An 11,498-nucleotide genomic window follows, 5' to 3' on the forward strand; every position below is an offset into this window, starting at 1 on the left:
GCCCACACGCGCTGTGATTGGCTGCAACGACTTGTGGACTAACTTTTAGCGCTTGTGATTGGCTGACGCCGGTGGCAGTCACTGCGCTTCCTGCTTCGCCGTGCGGTTTGTTATTGAAACGCGAAGGGAAATGTTGAGAGTCGGTGAAGTCGGAAAGTGTGTGTTTGATGAACGCCTTCACAAAGTTTAGTTTCTCGGTCGATAGTTTCTTTGAATTGTTCTGTTCGCGGTTTTATCGGCTTTCCTTTTCACGTAAACTCCGTCTGGAATATGAATGAGGAGAGTTACTCAGCGGTCGTCACCTGGAGTTACCTTTACGTGAGGTGGACGGGCACACTTCGACCTGTGCTGTCGTTTTATTTTATTTAACCGTGTCGTTTAATTTCCAAGTGAATGGAGTCGAGTATTCCGTTTTAAACGAGCACAATTTAAACTTAAAAAAAATATATATATATATATCAGTAAAGATGTCAGGGGTCAACGAGCAAATGAAGAGGCGCCGCCCCCTCAAAATGTTTTTGATCTCGTCCGACGTGAAGGTGCAGGACGAGCTGGACGGTACCATTCGGCTTCAGCGGGGTTTCATCTGCCAGGAGCAAGAGCAGAGGAGCAGAGGCGACTTTCTTTGGGTCAAGGTATTTACATTTTTAGACTTCAAATACTTTATAGTTTTTTTTTATATATATACATTTAATTGAGAGATTTTATTTGTAGTTAAGACAGTCAACAAATATTTTTAGTAACTAAGTGTGCTGCTGTTTTGTGTCGTCTGATGTAGGGCTGGGAAATATATCGAGTTTTTAAGATATATCGATATATTTTCAAACAAGATATCGGGTAAGACAATATCGTTAATATCGATATAGTTTAAGTTACATTAAAATAACTTTACAGAGGTGCCAGTTCACCTTTTGTCATCTCACTGATGATGACTGACTGTCTGCTCCTCCTCTCTCTCTTTTATTGTATTTAAGGAACATTTTTATTTTATAATATTACTTTTTAAATTCACAAACAGGTAGTTTATTTCTCCATGTGTTTTCACTGTTAATAAAATACATAACGATATATATCGAGTATCGCCATTCAGATAAACAATATCGAGATATGAGTTTTGGTCCATATCGCCCAGCCCTAGTCTGATGTAACAGTACATGTTACATGCCTTGTTTAAGGGCACCTCAGGAAGTGAACTGGCACTTCTCCAGCCACCAGACCAACTTCCAGTTTTGGTCCTTTCGGGACTTGAACCGGTGACCCTCCGGTTCCCATCCCAAGTCCCTACAGGATGAGCATTTATGTCAGTTTTTATTTATGTTTGTGGTGAGGACGCATACATGTAAGAGTTTGCATACTTGTGTACATTCGGAATAAATGTAGTGTTTATATGTATTTATTTAATGTAGTTATCTATATAACTTACTCGTTGTGTCCAGATTAGTAAAGACAGAGTTATGTGTTCTTGCACAGTTCATGCCTCCAACCTTTCATGTCATCCAGTGTAGCCCCTGCAGATATGACCCTGATACGTTTGTCTCTCCTTCAGGTGCTCGACAACAATGCCATGGTGAAACTGGAGAGGAAGTTCCTGCATGAGCTCCCGCCTGACTTGAGCGGCCTGCTTGAGCCTGTAGCTGATCCTGATGCCCGCCTCAAACTTCTGAGTAAAACATTGTTGGTTCCTAAGTTAGGAGTAGTGGTGTCACAGATTTTTACAAGAGGGAAGAGTATGTGAGTGAAAGACGTGTGAATGTGAAATCATTGGATTAGTTAATACATTTAAAGAGTGAATATGGGATCTTTCCGACATTAAACGTCTCTAAATCCTGAGTTCAGTTTAAGTTTTTTAATGAGGAAATTCGGAAGTAAAGACCTATCATATGTTTTAGTCTTTCCTGAACCTCAGCCTGTCCTACTTTTTACGCTCATGGAGCACATGCACACTTAAAAAACCATTAACACATGGGTGAGCTCAAATGAAACCAAAAGTGACTCCAGTAGTTTAGTTTAGTTGTTTCCTTCCTCTGCTGTGAAGGTTCCATTGTGTCATGTTTTGTTTTGTATTTTTTCAGACAATCCTGAGAAGTTGCGGCAGCTGGCTTCCTTGCCTCTCGATGCCCCGCTTTGGGTCCAGATCGGCGCACAGGACGAGCTGGCGGAGGCGGAGCTGAAATACGTCGGGCCGACGACCAGAGGGAGCAGCGCTGTGCTGTTTGGAGTGCAGCTCAAGGTAAACACACCTCACAAAAATGAGGATTTGATTTGATACAACTGTTAACATTAAAGTCAAAAGATTCCAGACACTTCTTAGTTCTGATGGTTGCATAAAGAGAGGGCAGCAAACACTCATAGAGCATCTGTACAGTGAAGGGAAACGTAACCACTCAGGACTCTGATCTGTGTCTTCTTCTGCAGGGTTCAGCGGCCGGTAAAGGATTGAGTAACGGTACCTTTAGAGGTCATCGTCTCTTCAGCTGCCCTGATGCGTGCGGCCTCCTCGTCCCAGTCAGCCTCATCAGACTGCGCCGCTGGTCTCGCAGCAACATCACCGACGCACAGGATCGAGCCCGCGAGCGAGACCACCACCACCAACACCAACACCGCGGCGGCGGCGGCAACAATCACCCCAGCAACGGGAAACACCATCACAGCAGCAGCAACCACCCGAACCCTCCCCATCATCATCCGCAGCAGAGTCGTCACATTAGTTTCCACCAGCAGCGTCCCAGCAGCCCTCCTCAGCCGCGCATTTTTGGCATCCTGCCTCGGACCGCAGAGTCCGTCCCCGTCACGGCTCAAAACCAGGTCCAAGTCCGAGCTCCTGCTTCACCTCCACCTCTCCATGTAGGTCAGCGCGTGTGTTTCCCCATGGAGGACAATTTGCACCCCGGGGAGGTGCACTTCTGCGGCCTCCTTCCTGGCTGCAACTCATCAGTGATGTACGTTGGAGTCCTGCTGGTCAGTACAACAAACATTAAAGAATTTCAAATTTAGCTTGAATTTTGCCCTTCCAGAGAGGGGGCGTGGTCAGGCGCAGCTCATTTACATATTTAAAGGTACAGACACAGAAACAGCCTGTTCTGAGCAGGGCTGAAATAGATTTATAGACATGATCAAATACAGGATCAGAGTGGATTTAGAACAAGAAACTTCTTTAGGGGAGCTCTGACTCTTATTTAAACTGGTTGTTGAAGAGGAGGATATGTGACCTTTAAAACAAGAATAAATGCAGATAAAATAACTCACATGTTTACACAAACTATCCTGTTAAAATCATCTTTTCATCTCATTCTTTGTGTTCTTGGAGGATTCTGTTTTTATGTTATGTCATGCTTTTTTTTCATTCATTTATTCCAGTTCCATTTTTGTCCAAAAATTCACTCATCAAGAAATCTATTTTTATTATGCTCTTTTTCTATATGTGCAGCACATCTATCTGCAGCTCTGTGTTTGACTTTGTGTTACAGGACCATGCTGTCGGTAACTGGGACGGATTCTTTAGAGGAGAGCAGCTCTGCCACATTCCTTCCCCTGACTACGGACTACTTGTGCCAGTCACCAAGGTTTCCCTAGGTAAACGACAACAACAGCAACAACAGTTTGTGCTCAAGTGTTTACTCCAGCTCCTCCGAGTGATCCTTAACTTTTCTCCCTATGATTCATTCAGAAACTGTTTGCATTTGAGAGTATTGCTGTTCCTGGAAACACACCGCACAGTAGTAATCGTGTAGAAATGATCACTAAGAATACAGAATAGTCCTCCCCTTTGAGATGTAAACATTGTAAACTGAGCCTAATTGTGACAGTAAGACTGTTTAAAAAAAAAAAAAAAAAAAAAAAGAAGCAGATGTAGCCTGAGGTTTAAAAGTGAAGTTAGGGAGGCCTTAAAGCTGCGTTCTTTCTAACAGCCACCAGGGGGCGACCTCATTTTTGTTTTATTCCGAGCTCTGCTTTTTCCTTCTGTGACAAACATTTAGAAACACCTGACTTTTGTTTCCCCTTTTTGCACATCTAGAGTCTAAATCTCATCGTCACAGTCCGGCCCAACATCCCAAATCCATCCTGAGGCCGGCACCGCCCCCCATCTCTAAACCCGGCCCTTCATCGCCTTCTGCCTCCGCTCCCAAAGTCGCTCTGATGCCCCCCGACAAACAAGCAGTGAGACCTCCGCCTCTGCCTCCACCCAAACCGCTCAACAAACAACTGCCCCCTCCCCCTCTGCCGCCTCCCAAACCCGTCAGCCCGACGACGCCGACAGAAGCCGACCAGCCGCTGCAGACCAACGGCGAACACGGGCCTCCCTCGTTGTTGTGGACGCCGGACAGCGGCGAGGCAGCGGGGGAGGACGGAGAGGCCGGGCAGGGGGGCGAGCTGGAGGTGGGGTCCATGGTGGAAGTGAACGACCCGCCACTGTTTGGAGTTATTCGCTGGATCGGGAGACTCGGTGGGATCACAGAGTCTGTGGCGGGGATTGAGCTGGTAAGGGCACACCACATGACCTCCTCGTCGCCGTTTATACATACATGTCCAATTTTTGGTCTGTTATGATGGTGAAGGAGAAACAATGATGATAGTGTAGAACTTTTTGTGCAACTGGTGGGCTTCTGCGTTGGCAAAGTTTAGATTGATGCCGTGACACTGAGAGCACAGACAAAAAAACATACTCAAAATCCCTGTGATTTCATGTTGACTCTGAATGTCGCAGAGGCGTAATGTGGGGGGGGGGAGAAGTGATCCCCACTCTGTACCGACTTCGGCGGTAGTGTGATTACCGGTGTATTTGCAATGTGATATAAGCTGAGTGTTAGGGCTTTGTGTTCAGATTTCACGCCTTCAATTTATTAAATATAGTTATTAATAATATTAGTAACTAATTTGAGACTGATTTAAGTGATATTTTGGTTATATTTCCCCGATTTCAGGGTGGTGCCCCCCGAGTTGATTAAGCATAGTTTAATGATATTGTTATTTATATTATTAATTAAATAATAAATTAATTATATTAAATATAATTATTAAAGAATGTTGACTAGATAAAACCCCATCAGTAGTAACATGCGTTGCAGTAGCAAGACAGGATCAGCTGAGTCATCATGGCAGCACAGTGCTGTGCGTGTGTGTGTGTGTGTGTGCATGTGTGTGTGCGCATGTCTGACTTTGTGTATTGTGAGGTCCTGCTGTACCTTGCTGTCTTGCACTTCTGCAAAGTGACAAAGTGATTCACAGAAAAGCTCGGGATGCATGGTTTAGACCAACTATATCAGTCATCGTATCAAATGTAGCATTTTTGTGAATCTGATAACTGATAATCTGATAATTTATTTCTGTTGATATCGTTAACGAGGTGTGTATCCTTGGTTTTTATCCTCTCTGTAATCTTCCAACCTCCTCAGGATCAGGAGCTCTCTGCGGGAACAGACGGTAGTTACCTCGGTGAGCGTCACTTCCGTTGTCCGGCCAACAAGGGGCTGTTCGTCAAGCTCCGCAACTGTCGGCGGGACTCGAGGTTTCCAGCCCCCGAGACACCTGTCAATCAAGTGGAGCGATGCAACTCCATAGGTAGGGGAAAGCGTGGTTTAAGGTGTCGCACCGTGTTGTATTATACAGTCTTTGAAAATAACGCTGTGACCTTGTTGTGGCTGACAGCATTCGCGGAGTGGGGCAGTGAGCGCGTGGAGGATCACACTCCTCCGGTGGAGGGAGACGAGGCCAGAGAGCTGTACGAGGGCTGGAAGAGAGGCATCCAGGGTCACCTCAACTCCTGCTACCTGGACGCTACGCTGTTCAGGTCAGATTTCCCACACACTCATGACCCGAGCTGATCGAGTTATAACAGATTTAACTATTCTAATGTATGAGGATGTCAGCCAAATCTTTAAACTGGTACACATAGTGAACACATCTAATAAAGGTAAAGAAAAAACCAATGGAGCCTCATTGGGGTACCCAGTTTTTGGAAGTTGAATCTCTCAATGGTGGACTAACCAGACCCAGCAAATCAAGTACAGCTGCTTATTTTATGTTCTCTGTGTGTCTGCAGTCTGTTCTCCTGCTGCAGCTCGGCAGACTGGGTTCTGTTTTGGCCCTCGGACCCTGAACAGGACCAGAACTCCAAGCACGCTCAGGACCTGCTGCGGTGTGAGGTCGTCAACCCCCTGAGAAGGTGTGCAAATGATCCCAGGAAGAGTATTATATAATAATACAAGACTTGACTTGTGTAGTAGTTTAACATTCTCAAATTAGTACTTTCACTTAAGGAACGGATCTGAATGTTTGACTGGGAACAACTGGATCAACAGGCGTCTGATCAGAATCCTGATTTGTTTAAGTACTTGTCTACCTGTGTGTTTCAAAGGTTCGGCTACGTGTGTGCCAGTAAGACCATGGCCTTAAGACGACTGCTGGAGGCCGAGAACAGCGACAAAGGCTTCACCAACCAGGAGAAAGGTGTGTGAGTGAAAGTGTTCCTCTGTCCTACCCCATGTGCACTCTGCAGGTGTTATCAGACACAAACTGTGTGTGTGCGTGCGTGTGTGAGAGAGACTAGACTGAGGAATGCCGTCATGCAGCTGTTTCTCTGTTCCTCAGATCCTGAAGAGTTCCTCAACACGCTTTTCCAGCTCCTCCGAGTGGAGCCGCTCCTCAAAATCAGGTAACGTCATCATTGTTTTTGTGCGCTTCAGTTTGTTGCGTTGTGATGTGAATCTGATGTGTAATAAATAAAAACTCAATTTAAAGAAACCTTTTAAAGTCACAAAGCTGTAGTCATTTGTACACTTTGGTCTTAAATTCTGAACATACACAAAGAGAAAGTCTACAAGAATTTGTGATCTGTTGGCAGGCTTTGAACGACATATTTTAAAATGTTAAAGTTGTGATTGTTTTGCTGCTGATACTAGAACAATTTGTTCCACAAGTCAAGTCAGTAGAGGATACAAATGTGGATGACCTATTTTCTAATAATGAAATAAAAACCTGATCTTGGTTAAATGTCAGTTGAAAAAAGCAGGACTGGACTACTTTAGCAAAGTAAGACACCTCTGAGTCTAACATTATACTTGTACCTAGAATACAGGACTATTTTTAGACATTGTTTAACAGGGAACACAGATGAAATTTAAGGTTTTAATCGATTTAAACTGTGGGAATTTTCTGTCTTTCAGCAAGACAAAACACAGGATTGAGTAGTGTTAGGAGCAGTTTATCATCTGCTTAGCGCTGAATATCAGTATATTTGTCCTTGAGTGGTTCTCATCAGTGGTATAATGAAGTTTATTGTAAGTAGAAGAGGACCCAGAAAAGAGCCCTGAGGAACACCACAGAAACGAGAAATAAAAGAGAAGGGGGAATTTCATCATTGTGGACCTCAGCAAGACTAGGGAGCACTTACTGGAGACGAATAGGAAATGAGGCATAAAGAGAAGGGTCTTTTGGATAGATTTGAAATTACAGAATCAAAGTCAACAGCCAAACTAGGCCGAGATTACATCATCGGGTGGTTTTCTGAAGTCACAAAACCACAGACAGGTTTTCCTGTTTGTTTTTGAGTTCATTTTTTGTGTATACACATAAAAGCAAATACATGTATAAGACAGACTTCAATTACTGGATAATTTTACATCTGCAGACCTATCAAATCTAAAAAGAAATATACAGCTGATTTGACTTCAGTTTTAATTATAAAAATATTCCCTCCATTAAATTAAATTAAGATAATTACCAACAGGTTTCTCATTCCTCTCTTTGTTTTTTTTTTAAACCTCCTCTAACAGATCGATGACTCAACAGCCTCAGGAGTGTCACCTCTACCAGCTCTTCCCGCCCACCACACTTCCTTCCTCGCCCTCCTCACCTTTGCCTCTCTCCCCCATTCACTCGCCCATCCCTCTCTCCTCGCCACCCTCCACTCGGATGAGGGTCGCCAGCGTCCAGGCGCTGCTGGAGTCCTCTTTCATCCACTCCGGCCTCAAGTTTGTCGAGGTAACTAAAGTAATTCAATCATTTTATTTGGAGATACTTGAGTTTAAAACATCATCAACTATCATGTTTGTATTTCACTCCCAACAGGCTCCATCCTGCCTCGTTCTGCTCATGCCCAGATTTGGAAAAGACTTCAAAATGTTTGACGCCATTTTGCCGACTCAGAGCTTGGACATCACAGACCTGCTTGACGACAGTACGAGAAAATAATTAACATTTTAGCAGATTTTGTTTTGATTCTTGAGACCGTAATCCTCGTCTGTTTTATTGTTAATTTTAATTTGAGTATTTCTTTTTTTCAGACACATATACATATATTTAATTTTTGTTTAAAGTGTTGTTTTTGTCTTTTTTTTTTGTCTCTCCAGCTCTGAGACAGTGCAGTATCTGTCAGGCTTTGGCGGAGTGGGAGTGTCTCCAGTGTTATGACGACCCTGACATCACCCCCGGTCATCTAAAACAGTACTGCCACACCTGCAACACACAGGTACACAGTCAAAAAAAAACAAACATGTTGTGTATATCTTCTGACACTGCCACCAAGTGGGCAATTATAACATGAGCATTAGTTTTAAATGAATCTGTTGAGGTGTAATTTGAAGCTCTCAGCTCATGCTTTTCTGTCCATCGTCAGGTCCACAGCCACAGGAAGCGGGAGTCCCACAGCCCCGTGAAGGTTTCTATTCCTGAGGGATCGTGGTCCGGCCCCCTGCACTGCACCCGTCAGCGGATGTCTCTGTTCGCCGTGACGTGCATCGAGACGAGCCACTACGTCAGCTTCGTCAAACACGGGCCCCTCCCCACCGATTGGCTGTTCTTCGACAGCATGGCGGACCGGGAAGGTAATGAAGGATTCTTGCTGATGAAGGTTTGGAATCACTGGATCAAACTTTATATATCTGCATGTGGTCTCCCTCCAGGTGGAGAGAACGGCTTCAACATCCCCCAGGTGAGGGCGTGTCCGGAGGTGGGGCGCTTCCTCAGCCTGTCAGAGGGGGAGCTGAGCAGAGTGGACGCCTCGTCGTTACGAGAGTCCGCCCGCCGCCTCCTCTGTGACGCCTACATGTGTTTGTATCACAGCCCAGATCTCAGCCTGTACAAGTGACACGGACGAACCAGCACAACACACATCCTCTCGGGGGCCTATCGCGATCCGGCGCTCATCAGGGGGAGGCGGCGACGTCCAAAATGATTAACTCTTGAGTGATTTTTCTTCTGTAAAGAGTCGGCCTGCAGTATAGATGTTGACAATTGTTTACATCTGAGTGTCCACGTGCCTTATTAACACTCACACAGCAAAAAAACAATGTGTCTGTAATGGTTAACACACTTAACATTTAAATTTGCACACTTTTTATTTACATGTCAGTAAGTGTGCACTGTGTATCATATACTAGCCTTAAACTGACTGTAAAAACTGCACACAGATGTTTATATGTTTGTAATGCTTCCATGGCTGTTTAATATAATACAGCTGCACACAATGGGGACAATTGTCCTGATTAATAAATGCACTGATTACTCTTCTAGTTCAGCTATTGATTGATTTATGTAGATATTCCCAAGGGAAATTCAAAGCATCCAGTAGCACGTTACAAAGACGTACATGACATGAAACATTTGTATGTATCTCCCATACATACATGTATATATTAACTTGGAAAAAAAAGATTGAAGAATACCCCTTGATGAGTCAAATTTGTTTTAGCAATGTTTAAAAAGAAAAAAATTATCTTGGAAACATTGAGACATCGTTCAGCAGTGAGATACAAGATGCATTATAGTGCATCAAAACATAACTGAACATAAAATATAAAGGTAATAAAAACCTGAATTTAAAATAATTTCAGAATCAACAGAAAAAAAGTAAATAGAGAATTTTATTTTTCCATTTAAAAAAAAAATAGTCTTCTAAGATAACATTGGAGGACATTTTTTTGTTTTTCTTATTTAATTTCATTTTAATTTGTAAATTTTATTTCATTAAAACAAAAAATAAAGTCAAGAAAGACAAACAAACAAACATAAAATCTCAAAGGAGCAGAAAGAAGACAAATCTTATATCTGCCTCTCTTTCACAAAACATTAATTAAAACAAAACACTTAAAATAAATCTTTAATAATTTAAATAAAATTGCCGGTTTCAGCTTTACTTGTTTAGATTTTTTATAAGCCTTGTATGCAAAGTTCTTTAATTATTAAGAAGTAAATAGTTTGAAGTATTCCTCATGAAGTGCCACTAGAGGGCGGGCGTGACGCTGTGTGGCTGCGTCATCATTACGGGACACGGAGCCGCAGCGACGAGGGGGCGACTTGTGTATCGGGCACAGACAGCAGGGCTAATTTCGGTCTTTTCATCCTCAAAATAGCGACACGAAAACCCGACTAGCAGCAGTTTGAATGTTCATATAAGGTAAGAAACATGTAAATCCCGGTTTCTGTTGACTCGTTTGGATTAGATTGTGTCTGTAATGAACATAAACATCGTCGTGAACATGATGGTGATACGCTGGTGAAACATAACATCCGGGAACTCTTATACATTAACGCATTACTACTATAACTTCATTTTTTGGGGGAAATTATCCTCCTATATGTTTTTATTTTGTCCAAACAGACTAAAAAACGCTCGTAAAGACGAAATTATATTAAAAATATTAGATTGTACACATTAGTTTGGTCCTGCAGGTGATAAAAGCTCATTTAAAAAGCCTCTCCAAACACACGTAGCACCATGTATGTAGCACCTTTCAGACACCAGGCTGTACAAAGTGCTTCAAACATTTAATAAGTTAATATATGTGTGCATTTAATTCACATTTTCTACTAACTAGAGGTGTGTAAATACAAAAAAAGCTTCCTCAGCCTGCTTGGTTCACTCTGAGGAGGAAAAGAAGTCTCCCTCTGAATTGTGGTTCCTCTCTGTTGGTGTAGGTGCTTTCTGTCTCTGAGGTCCAGCAGTGCAGCCGGTTGTCATGGCGTCTCCAGGGGGACAAGGAGGAGGAGGAGGAGCTCTGTCGACGAGGGGAGGCAGCGGAGCGAGGAGGATGAAGTGGGCCCTGGAGCTGAGTCTGGGGAACACCAGGTACACTCTCAGTCAGGGGGGGAAATACACGAGTTCAATGTTTCTGAATGCAGGTAACAAATCAGAGTTTGTCTTAAACGACACATCGCTGATGAAAGATCCCACAGACACCGAGATCTGAAGCAGCACTCTCTCTCTCTCTCTCTACCTCTCTCTCTATCTCTCTCTCTCTACCTCTCTCTCTATCTCTTACTATCTCTATCTCTATCTCTGTCTCTATCTCTCTATCTCTCTGTCTCTTACTATCTCTCTCTCTCTCTCTCTCTCTCTCTTTCTTCTTAAAAAAGATTAATAAAGATCTGAAGCAGCACCAGAAGTTGAGACTTCTCTCTCTCTTTCTATCTCTCTCTCTCTACCTCTTTCTATATCTCTCTCTCTCTCTCTCTCTCTCTCTCTGTCTATCTCTACCTCCCCCTCTCTATCTCTCTCTGTC

The 11,498-nt window shown here is 43.3% G+C and overlaps 2 protein-coding genes across 2 annotated transcripts in view; both read left to right on the plus strand.

Moving 5' to 3' along the window:
* Positions 1 to 88: 88 nt before the first annotated feature.
* Positions 89 to 9,509, plus strand: cyld3 (cylindromatosis (turban tumor syndrome) 3). Its single transcript, XM_020649376.3, has 16 exons — positions 89 to 635; positions 1,547 to 1,664; positions 2,073 to 2,230; positions 2,416 to 2,958; positions 3,468 to 3,573; positions 4,016 to 4,479; positions 5,394 to 5,559; positions 5,647 to 5,788; positions 6,041 to 6,163; positions 6,356 to 6,447; positions 6,589 to 6,652; positions 7,773 to 7,980; positions 8,068 to 8,176; positions 8,349 to 8,467; positions 8,615 to 8,822; positions 8,901 to 9,509. The coding sequence occupies exons 1-16, from the start codon at positions 468 to 470 to the stop codon at positions 9,083 to 9,085; spliced, it is 2,973 nt and encodes a 990-aa protein (XP_020505032.2). The 5' UTR covers positions 89 to 467; the 3' UTR covers positions 9,086 to 9,509.
* A 729-nt stretch (positions 9,510 to 10,238) lies between these two features.
* emc4 (ER membrane protein complex subunit 4) overlaps positions 10,239 to 11,498 on the plus strand; it is a 4,364-nt gene continuing 3,104 nt past the window's right edge. Inside the window, exons 1-2 of the mRNA XM_020649364.3 lie at positions 10,239 to 10,393; positions 10,915 to 11,065. Of these exons, the coding sequence (XP_020505020.2) occupies positions 10,956 to 11,065 (110 nt within the window). The 5' untranslated portion in view covers positions 10,239 to 10,393; positions 10,915 to 10,955. The remainder of the gene's footprint in view (positions 10,394 to 10,914; positions 11,066 to 11,498) is intronic.

The sequence above is a fragment of the Labrus bergylta genome, chromosome 22 (genome assembly GCF_963930695.1).
Source record: "Labrus bergylta chromosome 22, fLabBer1.1, whole genome shotgun sequence".
NCBI classification, from domain to species: domain Eukaryota; kingdom Metazoa; phylum Chordata; class Actinopteri; order Labriformes; family Labridae; genus Labrus; species Labrus bergylta.